This window comes from Mytilus edulis, chromosome 10 (genome assembly GCF_963676685.1).
Source record: "Mytilus edulis chromosome 10, xbMytEdul2.2, whole genome shotgun sequence".
NCBI classification, from domain to species: Eukaryota; Metazoa; Mollusca; class Bivalvia; order Mytilida; family Mytilidae; genus Mytilus; species Mytilus edulis.
Window position 1 is genome coordinate 79,592,181 of NC_092353.1, and position 22,259 is coordinate 79,614,439.

Here is a 22,259-nt window from a genome sequence, read left to right on the forward strand (position 1 = left end):
ACAAAATTCATGAACTATACATGAACAGGACATGAACTACAAATGGACAAGCGTGTTCATGAACTATAAAATCATGAACAATTCATGAATAATAAAAGTTCAAGAACTATTTTTGTTCATGAACTTTAATGAACCAAAGAGTTCATGAACACTTTCTGTTCATGAATAGTTCATTATTCACTGGTTCATGAACGTGCTTGTCCATTTGTAGTTCATGTCTAGTTCATTAACTGTTCATGAATCTTTTATGAACAATTCATGAATTATGTTCATGAATCATTCATGAATCATCCATGAACATTCATGAACTATTCATAATCATTTCGCAGGGGTATTATCAAATATTCTAGGCCATTAGGATATTTAACAAATCTTTTGATATTGTAACCATAGTAACACCTATTTTGAATCTAACCAGTGATCATACAACTTAATATTCTCAACTGTCATTACAAGTATTAAATAAGTTAAAAATAACTTACCAAAGCATCTGCTTCAGGTGCCCCTCGGAAAATATCTCCTGATGAAATCTGAAATTTAATTATGTTTTTTTCTGTGGCACGATTAAATCAATAAAATCAATCAAATTTTAGAATTCTTTACAACTTTAGCATGTTTAGTATAATGTAGAAACAGCATGAGGAAATCCAAATAGCACACCCCTCTGCTTAGACAGACATTTAAGAAATATAGAATCCATCACTGCAATAAGTGTTAGGCACTGGATACGGTTACATGGAAATGTAACAATAATAAAAATATTATTGTTACATTGGAGACTAATTGCCGGAATGCAAAGTTGGGTGAGGAACCGATTAATTACAAATGTAACAATAATTACTGAGGCTACGGTTACATTACGTGATTGTTACATGAAAAACAGCAATGTACGCTAGATTGATCAAACTTAAATCTTCTATAGTTGTATTGCTTCATTCTTTCATATGTACTAAACAATACTTGTAATTTAATACTGATAAATAATAAAATATTATTATTCAACAAATGGTGTACAACTTGAATAGTTTTACTACGTATTAATGGTTTTGATGTTCTTAAAGATACTACTCAAGATTAGGAGTGTGACTTCAAAGGCGAAAAAATATAGTTCAATGGTTTCACTTTTTTAAAGTATTTAACTGCACACCTACTCTTATTACTGTCATTATACTTTGGACCAAATTTTGTTTATGGTGAAAAAAATAAAACTTGGGATGCGTTTTAAACGAAAATGAAACAATATCAATCATACATTTCATACAGCTTTATAACTTGACGCAAATTGATAATCAAAAGCAAAGTTTGCTAACTGTAACTTAAATACTAAGAAATTCTGTATGTACACGTATCCGTGGAGGACGTAATTTCGTTCATCAAAAATGTGTCGGACTTTAAAAACAACTTACTGGATTTGTAGAAATGGTCATTGTAAATAACAAATTACAGTAAATAAATTGTATGTTATAAATGTCCTCAACTTTTATTATTTAGTACATATTACTAGTCCCATCGTACATTGCTTTTTTTCATGTAACCGTAGCCTCAATAATTATTGTTACATTCGTAATTAAACAGGTCCTTACCCAACCATGCATTCCGGCATTTAGTCTCCAATGTAACAATAATATTTTTATTATTGTTACATTTCCATGTAACCGTAGCCAGTGCCTAAGTGTTACATTTCTGACCACAGGGTGGGTGGGTCTCTTGAACTCTTCCTATATGAAGGTATATTCATATATGCCACTGGCATGACTGGAATGAATCTTTTTTTATATATATATATATATTATATATGTCAAATATATCAATGGGGTGCAATTTTACCGAGAAAATATATCAATAGGTAGTAATTGACCAATTGTGATATATAAATGGGTATATAAAACTATTTCATATAAATTAAAGTAAATTAAGTAATTGAAAAGTGTTTTTTAAATCCCAGCTGCACAACTGTACTCAAAATCCCAAAATTGTAATAATATGTGTGTAGGGTATAATTTGTGTTATAAACATATATTGCCTTTCACTACTGCAGCCTTCTTCTTATCATGTTTATTTAATGTTGACCTTTATGTGACCTTATGAACTTACCTTGACCCTGTTTTCATGATTTTTAAACAAAGTTGACCAAGCATTCACCATCTTAGGTTTGATATCTCTCAAAAAATATGTCACTTTTATTTCACCTATGCTATCCCTAACAGGGGGTTGGACTTCCAGACTTTGGTCACTTGACCCCAATTCTAAACTTTCCATTTCTGAACTTAGTTCAAAACTTGGTCCCTTTTCCAATATGTCCAATATGTCTACTCCTTTTTCACCAAGTTTATCCTTCCCAGAACTCTTCCCTTGAAGACTGGTACCATCAGTCATATTTTAAAGTGGGTACCAGAATCACTGAAAAAGATGCACAATATTATATATGCTGTTTGAGTTAATTTTTTCCAATTTCCTAGAGGTGACTCAGAAATCAGTAATACTAGACTGACCTAATTATAATTGGTTCATTTGTTTTATATTTATTTCAAGATAATTTAATATTGGCGTGATGCAATGCATCTTCTGATTGGCTGACATCATTTTGTTTTTTAGAATTAAATTATAAGAAATAACTGTAATATTTTTTCTGTCTATTCGAAATAACATAAAAAATGGTGCACACTTTAAAATAACACGCTACAGTTTATTCAGTGTGCACCACATTTTTTATGTTGTTTCTTCATAGACAGAAAAACTATTAGTCATTACTTGAATAAATATATGTATACAATATATATGTGTGAATTGTCAGAAAAAAAACAAATTTATTTGTAAAAGCTTTAGAAACTGGACATAGATTAAGTAAATGTATTGTTTTTATCAGAGCTCCAGATAAGCTGCGTATTTGCGTGATTACGCAATAAAAATAATTAATCAAAGAGCAGATTGCTCTGAGGGATACGATTGCCATTGTTTCATTGACACATGTATGCATGTAGCTGGATAATATTATTTTCAAAACTAATTCAAATGACAAACAGACATGTAAAATAGTTACAAAATAGCCAGACCCGGATAAAAGTGTATGAACAATGTAATTAGGTCTATTGTGTTTTATTTTTGTACTATCAATACCAACTTTACTTTCCACAGCAGTCACTGACTGACTCAGAGTGAGAGATGTCAGAGAAGGTATTTTATTTCACTCATTGGTTATTACATTTTATTAAGTGTCTGTTAGCGATGCGCCGACGTATAGTCATCAATGTGCTGATGGATCGTCGTATGATGTAGATGTAGATGTAGATGTAGATTTCAATTCGTATCTTATCACCTTTTTTCCTACGTTAATTCTAGGAGGAACCCCATTCCTAACTCTTTAAATATTTAATTTCCTTTGGGTCAGTCATCATGGCTCCTTTCCGTACACATTTATCGGTTTAAATGGCATTCGTTTTTAATATAATACGACGTTTATTGACAGAACGAGCTAATACTTGACGTCTTGTTTATATTCAGAATTCACGGAAGTTACTGCCGGAAGGGAGACAACTCGAAACGATAATATGGAAGACTCCATTTCGCCTGAAGGGGTGTTCTACGATGTGGAATATATTTATTTTAATCTAAATGATGCATATGATTTAAAATTATGCAACAACAATAACCCTCAATAGCAGACATACATAGAAAAGATCCCATGAGTTATAAATTAATTAATTGAGTGGGGAATCCAGAGCAACCATTCAATCTAAAACCCCTTAAAGTCAAGAAAACTATACGCATGCGCATAATTTCCAAATCAAACCCTGGGAAGATATATTTTAAAAATGCTTATTAAACGACCTAGATGGTTCTCAATTTCTTTATGGAAGTACAATCTCAAATATCAGTTTCATAACAGTAACATATAAGAAAAACTCCACTTCAGTTCTTATATGACAGAAATAGATTTATCGGTATTCAGAGAACTCTCGCATTTTATCAAAACTGGGAATTCCCTCTGACGTGTTTCTAAATTTATAACTACACTAAATATAAATACTGCTTAATTCTGATTTTCCGTGTTGTTAAAAACACGCATCGAAGTCAAGGGAATTATCAAACATGAAGATTATGAAAAGAATGTTATAGGAAAGTTGATTTAAGTTCAATCCCTTTGTTTGTTTTTACCTTTTAAAGCAAGACAATCATAAGAATCTGAGATGTTCCTTAATGTTTAGAATAAAACGATTGACGTGAGGGAAATTGCTCTGAGCCAACGGTATAAGTCTACAGATTGCTTGAAAGCAATCGTATCCCAAAAACCGTATTTAAAGTAAAAAACAGAAAAAATGGATTTATTGTTTTACAAAATCTACATCTGGATACTATGTTATGATCATAAACAAGCTTCTGTCCAAGTTTGGTACAAACCAAGGATAGTTTAAGAAAGTTATTAGAATTTTAAAAACTTTAACCACAGAGTGAATGTAATGTTTTCCGGCAGAAAAACTAAGTTCATTTATACATGTTATAAGTAAAATACGGAAAAAATGAAATTTTATTTTTACAAAATTTACTTCTTGCTACTATCTAATGACAGGGATGTGGAAATATTTGTTGTGAGCACTTGTCCACGGGCAAGTGAAACCTAAAATTTTACTTGTCCGGAAAAAAATTACTTGCCCTGAAGATCCCAATAAATATTGTAGTATTTCGCTAATATATGATTACTTTGCACTGTTGTGCATCACAAACAAATGAAATCTATTTGTTTATATGTGTAAACCAGATGCGCCGCAGGGCGTAGCTTTATACGACCGCAGAGGTTGAACCCTGAACGGTTGGGGCAAGTATGGACACAATATTCAAGCTGGATTCAGCTCTAAATTTGGATTGTGATTAAATAGTTGACACAGCATAGGTTTCTGACACAGAATGAATGTGTTCTAATGAACTTAAAATTTTTGTTTTCTCTTAGAGCAATTCACTATGCTGTTGAATATTAATCCTCTCAAAAAAATGTTTGAAGAAGTTTTCTTTTTTATTTATGAAATTTCAAATGAGAAAAATTGAACCCAATTTTTTTAATCACATCCCCCTTTCCCTTATTCCAAAAATAATCTCAAATTAAAATTTCTAATGGAGTTTGCAACAATAACTACTCATTTAAATACATCATAAAATATTAAGATGCAAAAAAACTGCTTGTTATCACTGAATGGTAAAGATTATTTTAATTTATCAGTTGGTAGTAAAAAGTGAATATACATTGTATATTGTATATAACAAAGATTTAAGTTGATTCTGGACAAAGAAAGATAACTCCAATTAAAAAAAATTCTTGCTATTGCACAATATTTTGCAATTAGATATTTCTTGCTTACTATTCTGGACAAAGAAAGATAACTCTAATTAAAAAAAAATTTGCTATTTCACAATATTGTGCAATTAGATATTTCTTGCCATTGCGCAATACTGTGCAATTGAAAAGACTTGCTATTGCACAATACTTCATATAATAATTTTAGATCCTGATTTGGACCAACTTGAAAACTGGGCCCATAATAAAAAAAAGTACATTTTTGGATTCAGCATATCAAAGAACCCCAAGATTTCAATTTTTGTTAAAATCAGACTAAGTTTAATTTTGGACCCTTTGGACTTTAGTGTAGACCAATTTGAAAACAGGACCAAAAATGAAGAATCTACATACATAGTTAGATTTGGTATATCAAAGAACCCCATTTATTCAATTTTTGATGAAATCAAACAAAGTTTAATTTTGGACCCCAAATTTGGACCAACTTCAAATCTGGGCCAATAATCAAGAATCTAAGTACATTTTTTGATTCAGCATATTAAAGAACCTAACTGATTCATTTTTTGTCAAAATCAAACTAAGTTTAATTTTGGACCCTTTGGACCTTAATGTAGACCAATTTGAAAACGGGACCAAAAGTTAAGAATCTACATACACAGTCATGACAGTTAGATTCGGCATATCAAAGAACCCCAATTATTCAATTTTGATGAAATCAAACAGTTTAATTTTGGACCCTTTGGGCCACTTATTCTGTTGGGACCAAAACTCCCAAAATCAATACCAACCTTCCTTTTATGGTCATTAACCTTGTGTTTAAATTTCATAGATTTCTATTTACTTATACTAACGTTATGGTGCGAAAACCAAGAAAAATGCTTATTTGGGTCCCTTTTTGGCCCCTAATTCCTAATCTGTTGGGACCTAAACTCCCGAAATCAATACCAACCTTCCTTTTGTAGTCATTAACATTGTGTTTAAATTTCATTGATTTCTATTTACTTAAACTAAAGTTATTGTGCGAAAACCAAGAATAATGCTTATTTGGGCCCTTTTTTGGCCCCTAATTCCTAAACTGTTGAAACCAAAACTCCCAAAATCAATCCCAACCGTTCTTTTGTGGTCATAAACCTTGTGTCAAAATTTCATAGATTTCTATTAACTTAAACTAAAGTTATAGTGCGAAAACCAAGAAAATGCTTATTTGGGCCCTTTTTGGCCCCTAATTCCTAAAATGTTGGGACCAAAACTCCCAAAATCACTACCAACCTTCCTTTTGTGGTCATAAACCTTGTGTTAAAATTTCATAGATTTCCATTCACTTTTACTAAAGTTAGAGTGCGAAAACTAAAAGTATTCGGACGACGACGCCAACGTGATAGCAATATACGACGAAAATTTTTTCAAATTTTGCGGTCGTATAAAAATCAGGAAAGTATGAAATGGGTTAACATCAATGGGACAGAAACCTAACAGCAAACCAAGCAATGAAATGACATGTAAAGGACAATTTTGCAGCGGTTTTTGAATAAAAATTGTAGCCAATAGGTACATAGGCCAACTAAAATTAATTAGTAGATTTTCATCCAAATTTTTGAAAAAAATGGGGCGGGTGGGAGGATTTTATTTTTTAAATTTTATTTCATATGAAACCCTTTTGCATGTTTTGTGACGAGTTCTTCATATATGCAAGTGTAATAATCATGATAATAAGCTTATATCATGTCTTGTTAAGGCTGTACAGTGACCTATAGTTGTTAATGTCTGTGTCATTTTGGTCTTTTGTGGATAGTTGTCTCATTGGCAATCATACCACATCTTTTTTATATACACAAGTATGAGGAATCTCACATAATTTTTCAAATCCTTAAATAAATATATCTAATTACGACTTTAAAAACTTAATAACAAAAACGTGTGAGAAATACTCTCTTCAGTTAGACTACCTACACCAAATGTATTTGGGTTTCTAAACAATGGTTTGTATTCCCATAAAATGAAGCAAATGCATTGGTATGCAACACAATTATTATGAGTACAGAATAAAATGAAAACTCAGAGAGTGTTGAAAATAATAGGGTTGGTACTTTATATGCAAGATGAAAATATAATTATCATGTAAAACATGAACTTAATAATAAAAAAAAGTTGTTGTTTAATGACTCTTTTTGGGTGTATTAGGACATTTGTTGTTTGTCAACATAAAGAAACAGCCATGGGTAAAATCAAAGGGCTTGCATAAATAATATGCATATCTTAGTCGACTTTTTAATTTCAATAAACGGTCATAAATCTGACAAGTTGGTGCTTGTGTTTCAATATCTATAATCCAGTCATGTTTTCTGTATCAATGGTTTCCACGAATCTTGCGCTTTGGGTATCATTTACAGTTTAAATTTCCTGAGACAAAGTCATTGCATAAATAAAAAAGTCCGCAGTTTTCTAATCACAGAAATTTGTGACATACCGCGATTTGCAGTCTTGGAAACAGCGTGTTTCTCTTAACACCAATATTTCACGTCATTCTCGTTATCAATCTGTACTCTCGGAAGATGATGCTGTCATCATAGAGCAGCGGAAAGGTCGACTTAATCATTTTTGTTAGATTAACTTAAGGTACAAAACCGAAATTTGAAACAGGTAGCTTTGAGGATGAAACGAAATTTTAACGGTTACCGGTAACGGGAATGAACGAAATCCGGAAATCGTAAATTTTATAAAATAAAAAAATTCGGGGCGGGACGATTTCAGAGGGGCGGGCGGGGATGAAAATCTATCAATTAATTTTAATTGGCCATATACTAAATTTGAGGACAGTGATTGAAGAAATGTAAACCAAATAATAGATAAACTATTGATTTTGTGGTGTTTCTCTCAACTGACACACTTGTTTTTTTTCTTGATTATTTATTATTGTCTTGATGGGCAATTAAAGCGTCCGGAGGGGGGGGGGGGCTCCCTTTTATTTTCCACTTTGACAACAAATAATGTTGACCTTTCATCTATAAATAAGACTTCATCTATAATTAAGACAAAAACTTAATTTATTTTTTGAGTTTCCATAGATTGGTAGGGGCAATCTGATATCCAAGATGTCTGAAATTCACGCTTCCGTTTTTTTTTAATACTCTGTGTCCTCCATTTGCATTTAAGGTTTTCTACTCGACTCATGACTCTTTTTGTCTTGCTTGCCCACCTTTTTATTAAGTATTTATCAATCTTAATCTTTATACAAAATTTAAAGAAATGACACTTCTGGTAAATGATGGATAAAACCTAATCGACGATCCCGGGTCAATGGACAAAGCCAATGCAATGTTACGCGACTTGGGTTCGCATATTTATTTTTATTTATTTTGGTAATTGATCTATTGCCTGTATCATGTAATATTTATCGTCATGAACATTGGCTTCTATTACATAAATTAAACATCTTTATACACTTTGAAATTAATTTTATGTTTTTGTTGGATTTGAACTTTGTGTTTGTCTTGTATATTTTTTTACTTGTCCACGGACAACCAAGACAAAAATAATTACTTGTCCGGTTGTTCAAATGTACAAGTCGGGCGAGTCGGGCATAGCATTTCCACACCCCTGAATGATCATAAACAAGCTTCTGTCCAAGTTTGGAAGAAATCCAGTATGGTTTAAGAAAGTTATTAAAATTTAAAAAACTTTAACCACAGAGTGAATATTTGTGGATGCCGCCGCTGACGACACCGATGACGACGGAATGTAGGATTGCTTAGTCTCGCTTTTTCGACTTAAGTTGAAGGCTCGATAAAAAGATACAGCAATGAGATATGAAGCTTGTATATATATATTAAAACATGGTCATATGAGGGTGGTGATGGAGGTACCTTCATGACGAATAACGGTAAAAATTCTTGCCAAATGGTGTTAATGGTAATTTTTGGTGCATGACAATAAAATATCCATGCACTTTCTTTTAGACGATAACCAGATGCTCCGCAGGGCGTAGCTTTATACGACCGCAGAGGTTGAACCCTGAAAGGTTGGGGCAAGTATGGACACAACATTCAAGCTGGATTCAGCTCTAAATTTGGATTGTGATTAAATAGTTGACACAGCATAGGTTTCTGACACAGAATGAATGTGTTCTAATGAACTTAAAATTTTTGTTTTCTCTTAGAGCAATTCACTATGCTGTTGAATATTAATCCTCTCAAAACAAGAATGTGTCCTCTGTACACGAATGCCCCACTCGCACTATCATTTTCCATGTTCAGTGGACCGTGAAATTGGGGTAAAAACTCTAATTTGGCATTAAAATTAGAAAGATCATATCATAGGGGACATGTGTACTAAGTTTGAAGTCGATTGGACTTAAACTTCATCAAAAACTACCTTGACCAAAAACTTTAACCTGAAGCGGGACAGACGGACGGACGAACGAACGGACAGACGGACGCACAGACCAGAAAACATAATGCCCCTCTACTATCGTAGGTGGGGCATAAAAATGTTTGAAGAAATTTTCTTTTTTATTTATGAAATTTCAAATGAGAAAAATTGAACCCAATTTTTTTAATCACATCCCCCTTTCCCTTATTCCAAAACTAATCTCAATTAAAATTTCTAATGGAGTTTGCAACAATAACTACTCATTTAAATACATCATAAAATATTAAGATGTAAAAAAAACTGATTGTTATCACTGAATGTTATTTATTATAATTTATCAGTTGGTAGTAAAAAGTGAATATACATTGTATATTGTATATTATTATTAAACAAAGATTTAAGTTGATTCTGGACAAAGAAAGATAACTCCAATTAAAAAAAAATCTTGCTATTGCACAATATTTTGCAATTAGATATTTCTTGCTTACTATTCTGGACAAAGAAAGATAACTCTAATTTAAAAAAAATTTGCTATTTCACAATATTGTGCAATTAGATATTTCTTGCCATTGCGCAATACTGTGCAATTGAAAAGACTTGCTATTGCACAACACTTAATATAATAATTTTAGATCCTGATTTGGACCAACTTGAAAACTGGGCCCATAATAAAAAATCTAAGTACATTTTTGGATTCAGCATATCAAAGAACCCCAAGATTTCAATTTTTGTTGAAATCAGACTAAGTTTAATTTTGGACCCTTTGGACTTTAGTGTAGACCAATTTGAAAACAGGACCAAAAATGAAGAATCTACATACACAGTTAGATTTGGTATATCAAAGAACCCCATTTATTCAATTTTTGATGAAATCAAACAAAGAAACTAAGTACATTTTTAGATTCAGCATATCAAAGAACCTAACTGATTCATTTTTTGTCAAAATCAAACTAAGTTTAATTTTGGACCCTTTGGACCTTAATGTAGACCAATTTGAAAACGGGACCAAAAGTTAAGAATCTACATACACAGTCATGACAGTTAGATTCGGCATATCAAAGAACCCCAATTATTCAATTTTGATGAAATCAAACAAAGTTTAATTTTGGACCCTTTGGGCCCCTTATTCTGTTGGGACCAAAACTCCCAAAATCAATACCAACCTTCCTTTTATGGTCATAAACCTTGTGTTTAAATTTCATAGATTTCTATTTACTTATACTAACGTTATGGTGCGAAAACCAAGAAAAATGCTTATTTGGGTCCCTTTTTGGCCCCTAATTCCTAAACTGTTGGGACCTAAACTCCCAAAATCAATACCAACCTTCCTTTTGTAGTCATTAACATTGTGTTTAAATTTCATTGATTTCTATTTACTTAAACTAAAGTTATTGTGCGAAAACCAAGAATAATGCTTATTTGGGCCCTTTTTTGGCCCCTAATTCCTAAACTGTTGAAACCTAAACTCCCAAAATCAATCCCAACCGTTCTTTTGTGGTCATAAACCTTGTGTCAAAATTTCATAGATTTCTATTAACTTAAACTAAAGTTATAGTGCGAAAACCAAGAAAATGCTTATTTGGGCCCTTTTTGGCCCCTAATTCCTAAAATGTTGGGACCAAAACTCCCAAAATCAATACCGACCTTCCTTTTGTGGTCATAAACCTTGTGTTAAAATTTCATAGATTTCCATTCACTTTTACTAAAGTTAGAGTGTGAAAACTAAAAGTATTCAGACGCCGGACGACGGCGCCGACGCCAACGTGATAGCAATATACGACGAAAAATTTTTCAAATTTTGCGGTCGTATAAAAATAATCGAATGATTTTGACAAATATCACTTTAATTTTTTTTTCCCAAAACAACAGTAACGATAATTATTTCAGACCTCTGACGAATCACCATGATCACTATAAGGATATTTTGACGAATCACGGTAAAATTTTAACCAATTTGACATGTTTGATGCTAATGGTAGATGAAAATGGCTGTTTGACGCATGACGGTAAACGTTCATACCAATTTTAAACAAATAAGTTAATCTCACAGACCCTCAGATTTTTTGAAAAATTTAGTGTTCATCCACAAAACTGGTTTGACCCCTAACACAAAAATTTCAAGTTTACTTACAATTTACACAATGTGTATACGTTATGTATGTTTAAATAAACATATGTTTCCATAGTATAGGACTTTATTCGTTTTAGGATGAGAAATACAGGCAAAGTTTTGATGTTTCTGTAGTGTCCTATATTTTGACTTTTATAGTGGAACCTTAAATGGTCCGTGACCCCAGTTGAACGGCAAACGATTTAATGGCTTCTAAGGTCAAGACATTGGTCACGTGATAAAAGGTCAGAGTTTACGATATTTTTGTAAACGTGCATGCCTCGTGGTTTTTGGACTCGTATCGTCTTAATTGTACTCTTACATTAATAAAAACCAAAGTGTTCAATTCTTGATTGAATTAGCTTCCTTATTTTATATAATTATTATTAATACTAGAACACACCCGTGATATCACGGGTCCGTGACTGAATTAAAGTATATAACTATGCGCAAGCCTTATTTTAGTATTAGTATTGTCATTTGATAAAGTCATGCCGATTATAAGATACACAGTTTTTCTCTGCTTTCAAGTCTTTCTGTTTGAACCCGTCGAACTGAAACAATAATATTAATTATTTGGAAAACAAACGGTCCTGGAAATTAGGAATGGAGTATTTTTTAATCAACAGCATTGTACTATATAAGTTATAAATAAAGTTGAATTCTTTGCTTCGCTGTTTTACGTCAGGCCCACTAACAACTGTACCTATACGCCTTATTTTTAGTCCCGATTTTTAGTATTCGTATTGTTATCTTAGAAAGTCTTACTGATTAAAATACTACAATAGGTAACAATTTGACAATTTAGTAGTGTCAACCCTGTGGTTATGACCCGTGTATATAGCATATTAATCCTGAATACAACGTTTGGTGGTGCGCCTGTCAGATGCGGAACGTACAGATAAGGTAATAGGCAACAGGTGAATATACTATTGGTATCAGTAGCGGACTCGACCCGGAACTTCTTAATTATTGGCAATATTAATTACGTGGAAAACAAAAGGGCCTGGAGTGGTGTAATTTTTAATCTACACCTTTGTACTATATTAGTTATATATAAAGTTGAATTCTGTGATTCGTCGTTTTTACGTGATGACGGCTGACAAATTGGACCTCGTAATTTTAGTATTATAGAAGTGTTGTTGAAATGTTATAAATTCACGAGTGAAGTGAAACTTTTTTTCTGAAAATTTGCGTAGGTCCACGGAAAATCCTTAATAATTCCTTAAATAGGTTTGGTAACGTGTTGAGGGGTATTAAATATGAAGTAAAACCATTTTTTGGTTCTTATTTTACTCTATCAGATCACAAAAACCCCGGATACGCAATTGTGTCAGATTATTCGTTGCGAAGCGGAGATCAAAGGGAGATAACTCGATACGCGCATCGTAGGATATTGCAAGTTCACAACAGTAAATTCGAGTAAAATTAATGATTGCAGATATATTTCGACGATTTCTTGCATAAATTTTCAATATTCCATGTTCCTCTACTGTTGTAACATTAAAATAGTCATGGAAAGGTTGAATATGACATTTTTTTTCAAGTACTTACAGGTTATTGAACACTTCCATTTGAAGAAGAAAATTATACATTTTACTGACTTTTCACTGAACTTGGACTTATTGTATTTTCTCAAACACCCTTTTGGTAGATAGAAGGATACAAGAGGGGTTTATCAGTTGTCAACAGAACCTGTGTTACAATAGAATTAATTTTTTCATTACATGGAAACAAAGGAAATATAGTCTTTAAAATTGTGAACATTTATACTTTTGAATGAAAATCATATGAATTTGCAGTGGACAGAAGTACATGTACAATCTTTGTTTTATTGTACCTGCTTTAAGATACAGTGGTGGATCCCAGGGGCTCTGGTGACCTCCTCATTTTATGGAAAATTAATGCATTTGAATGGGATCATATAGTTAACTCTCCTTTTTATCCTTGGTTGAGAATACCACCACTTATGTTTAAAATTGTCTGGATTCACCCTGAGATAAGAACCTTTATAAGATGTACAAGTTATGTTGCTTGCCTTAATCAAGAGAAAAATATCTGAACACCCAAAGAACCAGAAAGGGATTTAAAACATAATAATCAACACAAAGATAACTGAACAAAAGCTGTATTGCAATCTGATAATCATATCATGCAGTTCTCATCATAATTCCTATTATATGTATTATTTCAAATTTTATTTTTCTTCTTCTTATATTTGAATTCAAAAGTCCTGCAACCAACTGTTGAGTCCATTCAATTAAATTATTGATTGAATAATAAGCTATAAAGCTGACCAGTAAATAAAGTTTGAAAATGCTTTGTTGAAATACAATAGTGGTATCATATCATAAAATATACTGAATCAACTTCAAATTTAATTCAAATTCATATTTACCTGCTCTAAAATGCATAATCAATTAAAAAACAAAAACCTGAGAATACTACAATGTATAACATAGAGATTGGTCACTTCCAATGTTATAGTAGTCTTAGACAAAATAAAACTGACTTAAATAAAGTATGTTCATTTTTTTTTGTAAATGGACAACAATAAGATATGTATTATTCTGATATCAGAAATAATCTCATAGTATCAAATCAGAATGTCAGTTCTTTTAATTGAGATAATCAATTTAATCACATTATTTACTTTTATAAAAAAACAACCTCATAATATTATCTGTATTTACAATCATTGACTACTAGTATATAAAAGCTTGTCAACATCTCACTTACTTCAAATAATTTTAAAAGTTAACCTGTTATATAGTACTAAAATAAAGAGATGTGGTATAAGATAAGATAAGATATTTTATTACAATTAAAAAAGGCCATGAAGAGCAAAGTAATGTATTACAATGATTTATATAATTGACACAATAATGTTGAAAATCAGATAATAAATATGAATATAACCAACTCCATTCTTAGATTTTAAACCACAGCCAGATCAGGGCCACACATATATATTAGAAAAAAAGGGCATAACAATTATATCTTCTATTATCATGATTATTAAACAGGCAAATATTTTCAGTCTTAATTAAAACAATATCTGTACTTTATTGGTAGTTTTCTGATTTCAAAACATTTATTTTAAATTGCAACACTTTTCAATACCTCTAGATTTTCTTGAATAAAAAGCCAATTAAATTTTGCACTTGTGCTTAACTTTTCAAATTTTTTACATCTTATTATACTATCATTTAATTCTTTTCTTTAAAAGTTGTAAAGGGGAAACTGACATTTAAATATGGTATAATTGCCAATAAGATAACAGTCTAGAAACTTATCACCAGAGTCTAAGTGCCTGTTAGCAGTGACAGTTAAATTACAAGGAACTTTACATACATCAACAATGAATACATTCCATTGTTTTCAGGCAAATGAGGAAAATAAGAGTATCAATTGCTTTTGTCTTACTACATGTACAAGAGAATAATAGAAATGATAATATAAATAAGGAAATATCAGAGACAAAAAAGACAGGACTTATATATATAGCCATTGGACTATATGTAAAGTATTCCCTTACTTATCCTTGGAGGAGCTGCTGTATACTTTATAGAAAAAAATATGTTGAGGATTTGGCCCCATCAATCAGGATTTTAGACATTTAATACATAATAATGTCAATTGCAATCTGCTCTATTTGTTCAAACCTATAATGAGTATAAAAATTTATACCTAGGATGGGAATTAAATCCATGCATGTTTAATTATTAACTCTATTGTTCTTTGTGTACATAAAATGTACATGTATATGAAATATATCAAATGCAAAAAAAATGCTGTAATGTAAATATGGTAATTTGTAAACATCATTACACCCTCACTGTTTAAAGACCTAGTAAAGGAAGTCCCTGCACCTCGCGAGACCTGTTTCTTAGACAAGATGTATTATATAACTCTTGAAAGTATAACACGATAAAGGTTATTGTTAAGTATATAAGTAACATCAACGTGCAAACTGTCAAACATAAACAATCTACCACGTGTTTGCCTGCTCTCCTTGAACTCAAAACAACCCATCAGGCCTTATTTACACGAATTTTTGCTAAAGCAGACAGTTAAATATGTCTGTTTACCTTATGAGGTCTGTAAAGAATGGATTTGCTGTTATGACTTGTGTATGCATGGAAATATAATGAAGAAAACATTGATTTTTACCGTAACTTTTGAATACACAACATTCCCAAGGTATCCCCACAAAACACATGGCTACTTTGTAACGATGGCTGGTAACGTGTAGCCACTTTCTAACGGCAAATCTAATTGGATGATCTCCAAAGATCAATAATAAAATTGCTAATAAATGATTGGATACGAAATTGTGTCAGATTATAAATAGAGGAATTGTATCAAGTTGACTGGTACGATGATCCTCACCAGTGGGAGGGTGAAAGTAACAAAGCTATATGTATCAACCTTACCAATGATAAATATAGATTCTTACATTGATACCAGTGGATTATCGGATTTATCCAATCAAGATAGTTAAATTATCAATTTTAAAGTTCGAGCCGCCTCGGCGAGTACTTTAAAATTTATAATTTAACTATCGAGATTGGATAAATCCGATAATCCATGAGTAACTATGTAAGAATCTGTTTCTCTAATGATTAAAAAGACATTTTCTTTTTTTGTTTACCGAAAATCCCCTTCGAGTGCCTTTCACATTGCACGAAGTTGTCAATTTCATTAACACCTGTTATCATATTTTGGTTCATCCAGTCAGCCAAAAAGGTCATGACCCTGAAAATCATCCAATGATCTTTTGAGATCACCAGCAACCACACGTTGATTAAATTTTTTTATACAATGGGTTCGAAAAGGGATAAATTTCCATAGAATTAGAGAAACAACTTGTATACAAGATTACATTATTTATAACTACTGGTGTGCTTATGTAAGACATAATAGTGTCCTATAAAAAAGTGTCCACATGGACACTTTTTCATTGAAATTTGGTATTTAATAATGTCCATTGCCATGGAATGGTGTCCCTCAAAAGGACAGATTTTTACTGCTAACAATATGAAATAGTGTCCACTCACAGGACAAATTTTCATAGTAGTTGCTATTAAATTGTGTCCTCCAAGGGAAAACAAGTAATACAAAGGTCATTACAAAGTTTTATTATACTTTTAAAATATGAAGGATTGATGAGAAATTGATCAATATTCAAATGTAAACAAATAAATAATGGATGGAAGTAAATATAGAGAAATTTAAGTTCCAAGAAATTCCCAGCAAATGGTAATGACAATGAAAGAATAACAATAAGAAGGAAGTGTAAAATCAAATATGAAGAACTTTATAATATTTATTATGTCAGATAAGAAGGCAAAAGAAAATAAATAATGTCCATTGCCATGAAATATTGTCTCCTAAGTGGACAGCATTTTACAGCAACAGTTATGAAATATGGTCCATCTGCAGAACAAATTTTCGTAGTGACTGTTATTCAATTGTGTCCTCAAAGGAAAATAAAACGGAACAGCATCTAACATGTATAATATAATTAAATAAAAAATATAGGTCGGTATAAGTGCCAATGAGACAATCTTTATGTCAAAGTAACAATTAATTCAAGTTCGTAATTAAAGTTAAAATGCGTCCAGTAATAACAAGGCAATGGATATCATTTAATACTTTAATCATATCAAAAATGCCCTGGCGGACACAATGTCCTGTGAAAAAAATGTCCACCTGGACAATATTATGGTAGTGAATAATGTCCAGGACACTTTTTCATACCTGAGGACATGTTTTCATAGGAAATTGTGTCCAGGACACATTTAAATAAGTAAATATTGTCAAAATGTGTCCGGTGGACATTTTTTCATGGAGGACATTATTAAATCCTACACTACAAGCTCAAGGACTTAGCAAAGACCTATTCACCACAAGGGACTTCCCAACATTGATAACACTTGTCAATTGTATTTGTGTACACAATCCATCATTGATAGTCAACACAGATGTTGATTCTACATGTAAATCTTCAGACAAGAACTCAATCGAAGAATCTACAAGTGTAAAATCAGTTTTTGGGGAAAGACGGCTTCAAGCCGTCAATCCCCTATGGGGTTGACCAGAGTGACACTCCCTCACATCATTCATTTTGTTTTTATATATGTTATAATGTGGAAAACCCCCCAACAAACCTTACTTAGATTGAAGAGAAGGAGACCCAGAAATAAATAGTTTGACTTTAAACACTTTTTTACACATTTCCCTTCTGTTTCTCACGAAACTATCGTATCTTGAACTCTCCTTTACACTATTTACGTTTATTTTACAATCCGGAAAAATTAGTATGACGAGATATTCTAAATATATCCAACCTACATTGTATTTTATAGTGACGTCATTCTTGGAAGAAGCAGGGATATCCTTCACAAGTTCACTGGTTATTTAAATCAATCTTAGAGATCGTGCACTAATAACAAATTGGTATTTGTTAAATCTAAACATAATATTGTTTACTGTAGATGATTTAAACATCAACATGCAATACTTTAATTTGTAGGTCAATAACTTTCAAAATAAACAAAGATCGTGGGGTTACATGAGACAGGGGAAAGAAACGATTTTATTACTTTTTTCGGGTCTCACTAATTAGAGACAAAAAGCGTCAAGAAGCGACAAGAAGCGTCAAAAAGACTATTTAGCGACAAGAAAAAAAAATTCTTATTGTCGCTTCTTGTCGCTAAAATTCTTCTTGTCGCTAATTAGTGAGACCACTTTTTTCTGTAAAAATTCTGAGAATCTTCCTCCAATTCAGGAGCACCTCAATTGATGAGTTATCCACTAAAATAAAAGTTAATGTTTTTAAACAAATGTGACATTTCATTGGATAAGTAGTCTTCTATTAAAACTAAATGTTTGTGTACCTACATAATCATTGTAATGGTAAAAAAATAAATAATAAAAATTTGCATTTTGTAGTTTTAACATATTTATTATTTACAAATATTTCAAAATTAAGATTTGGAAACAAGCTTCACACAGTTTACATCACTCTTAATGTTTGTTTTTTTATAAGTACCTGTTTCCCTGTGATGAGAGTTGTAACTCGGAATTTTAACAATGGAAATTTAAAACTGAATAGATTTTTCAGTCCACACTTTCTAAAGAAAAAACTTAAAAATCCAAGAGTACTCCCGTACGAAAATTTAAACCGGAGTTCAACTGGACTTCAACTGGACTTGAGACGTATTCCAGTCTGACTTTGAAAAGTCCAGTCTGACATGAGCCGTACACGTACTTTTTCTTATACTTCGGTTATTTGCCAGCCGGTATTTTCTTAAAAGTCCAACCACACTTTTTGTAATTCTGACAAGAAAATAAACACGGCTGGACTTTTGAGGAAAATTATTTTTTCTGTAGAATGATCAGCAGGATTTTTGTCTTAGAAAATTTTACAGTCAAGTATGAGCAGGAATTAAGACTTAGAAAATTTTCATCAGCCAAATCTGCCCTTACAGAAATAAAAAGTTTGTCACTAGGATTCTGGACTGGGTTGCACAAACGTCATTTAACTTTAAGTACTAGTTAAATATATTTTAAACCTCAATTAAAATTAAATGAGCGTTATGTCTGTTGCACAAAGGTTTATTAGAGTTAAATAACGTTTAAATGTGACTTAACGTTACTTAAAGTTAAAAGTGGTAAGGGGGCACTTTTAAATTTTAAATAGGGAATTTAAAATGGAGGAAATGTTGTTGTTTAGAAATATATTGCACGATGCAAAGCCACCCAGAAAATATAGAAAAAGGCTACTTACATTAGATGACCTCACAGACAAGGAGCCCCGTCCGAGCAAGATACAGGTTCGGGAGAAATTCGATCATAAGGATCACCGACATAGTGCGGAAGGACATCGAACATCCTACCCAGAGAAGTCAGTCTCTTGGTGCAGAGATGCAGGTAACCGAAAACAAAATAACTTTGCATGCAGTGTGGTATTTCTCAAAGTTTTAACACATTTCACTACGCAAAGAAGTATCCTACATATTTTACAGATTATTGTAACAGAAATGTAATGTTCTTGGTTGATAAACACATGACAATCCAAGGATATTTCAAAAAGTCGTATCGTTTCACACAAATCTTTCTTTGTTTTTCTTTTTTCCACACACAAGCGAATGTATAAAGGGAAATAACTCCTATGGTATGGTAAATGAGGTTCCTTTTGGGATTTTTAAAAACAAATACCGTCAATCTACTTGTATAGTTCAATTGAACTGTTGGTGGCAGGGACGTTCCTTAACCCAACTTCCCATCCCTTACATTATTACTCCCGGCACCCCAAACCCCGTTTCCCCGGACCTCCCCCTTTTTTCAATTTGCCCGTTGAACATTTCGATAATTCTCCATGCACCAATCTCGCCCCTTTACCCCGCTTCTCTACCTCTCCACCTACTACCTCTATCCCCGTACCATCGTCCGCCCTGTACGACGCCTCCTATCTCAGACAATTATTATTTATAAGCAAGGCCCACAATTTCTGACTGTCTTGACTTGACTATTTAAATGTTGCCTTGATCGCTCGTTTAGTAGTAGATTAGATTTGTTTCTCCTGTATAGTTTTATGATAATTTACATGATCCTCCCTTGCCTACCATACAAAAAAGATATGAGGGCCAACCATACACCCTCTCCTCCGTTTACGGCAGTTAAAAAATTAACATGTAGACTTCATTTTTTAATTACTGTCTTTAATCTTAAAAAAAAACCACAGGAGAAATTAATTATGTAAAATATGAACAAAAAGCTATAAAGAGCCCCAAAATTACTGGTGTAAAACCATTCAAACGGGAAAACCAACGGCCTTATGTATATATAAAGAACGAGAAACACGTACACATTACGTACACAAACGACAACTACTGTACATCATATTCCTGACTTAGGACAAGTGCAAACATTTGCAGCGAGATTAAACGTTTTAATGGTATCCAAACCTTCTCCCTCTTTCTGAAACAATAGCTTATCATCACAACATAGAAAAACACTCGATAAATTATCAATTGGAAGGCTTAACTCAATTAAAAAACGCAAATTAATACACTATTAATATAAAGTGCGATGGAACAAAAGAGACAGTTCAAGGGCACTAATGTTATATATAAACACAAGTCTTTTTGTAAATGAAATTTTTAACAATTCGGGCGTATTGGATTGATTGTTGGATGTCGATCAGTGGCAAATATTTCTTGCATGTTGAGGACGAGGGGCGTATTGGATGTAGCTTGCCGTTTACACAGCCTATTAATGTAACCATATCCCCTTAAAGTTGCCAGTTGCAAATACAAAATTCGGTTATTGTCAGAAAAAATAAAATTTGTACAAACTTTGATTTAAATGCATGAGAAAGGGGTTATTGTTCGAGCTTTCCCCTATTTTTTTATGACGAGTATCAAAGCATGTTATATTTTACTACAATGATGTAGTTGGACACTGATGGTTTAACTTATGGACAATTTATGATTTACGCTTGAAAACGTGTACCTTTATTTTGCCGACATTTATACTCTTCAAAAAATCGACAATTATTATATTTTAACGTAAACGTAAACAATAATATATATGCATTTGTCGCTTCCATTATTTAATTCATCTTGCGGCATTTTCATTTTTGATTTGTATTTATAAAAGACTGTTAACGTCACAATCCAACCCAGGAGAAAAGGGGGGGTCCTACCATATGTCCCCATTCAAATGCATTGATCGGCCCAAAAAAGGGGCGGTTCCAACCCCCGGAACACCTCCCCCTCTGGATCCGCCACTGAGTACATATACTTTGTGGGTAAAAATTTAAGGCCGGGACCGATAATTTACTTGTTAAAGGGGTGGGGCGTTATGGTTTTTTGACTCTATTGTTTTTGTTTGTACCTGCGTGTACCTGCGTGCTTTTCCTTATTTTTTAACCATATTTGGGATAAACACACTCATAAATTTAGTAAAAATCTAAACTAGCCCACCCTTAAGCAAATTAAATGGTCGGTCGCACACTTCAACCCCCCCCCCCCCCCCCCCAAAAAAAAATAATCTTGAAAAACCCACACCTAACTACGAGTATAAATCCGAATTAAACCAGTGCTACTGAGATCAAAGTTATTAATTATATCATGTAAGTACTGTGTATCCATGGTTTGGAAGTACTGTACTTACAATGCTTATATATAGGTCTAAGCTAAAAAAAAATGTCAAAAACAAGACTTATAGTGTGTGTGTTTTGGGGTGAGGATATATGGTTTTCTTTGTCACACAAATTCGTTTTTCATTTTCAACAGGAGTCCAATTATTTATTTAAAAAAAAAAATGTTAAATAGCTCTGAAGCGTACGGGGATAATTTAGAATAAGATTGTTCGTTTTTGTTCACTTGCTTGGCCACATAATTTACTGGTACTGTACGGGACATAAAGGTTATAAAAAAAACATCATACCCGAGAACATATATACCCCAGCCCCTTTTTTTC

General features: G+C 32.4%; 1 protein-coding gene across 1 annotated transcript in view; it reads right to left on the reverse strand.

The window, feature by feature from the left end:
- LOC139492001 (uncharacterized) overlaps positions 1–22,259 on the reverse strand; it is a 275,234-nt gene that overhangs the window by 13,898 nt on the left and 239,077 nt on the right. Inside the window, exons 3-4 of the mRNA XM_071280024.1 lie at positions 2,095–2,400; positions 483–530 (exon numbers count right to left, since the gene is read on the reverse strand). Of these exons, the coding sequence (XP_071136125.1) occupies positions 483–530; positions 2,095–2,376 (330 nt within the window). The 5' untranslated portion in view covers positions 2,377–2,400. The remainder of the gene's footprint in view (positions 1–482; positions 531–2,094; positions 2,401–22,259) is intronic.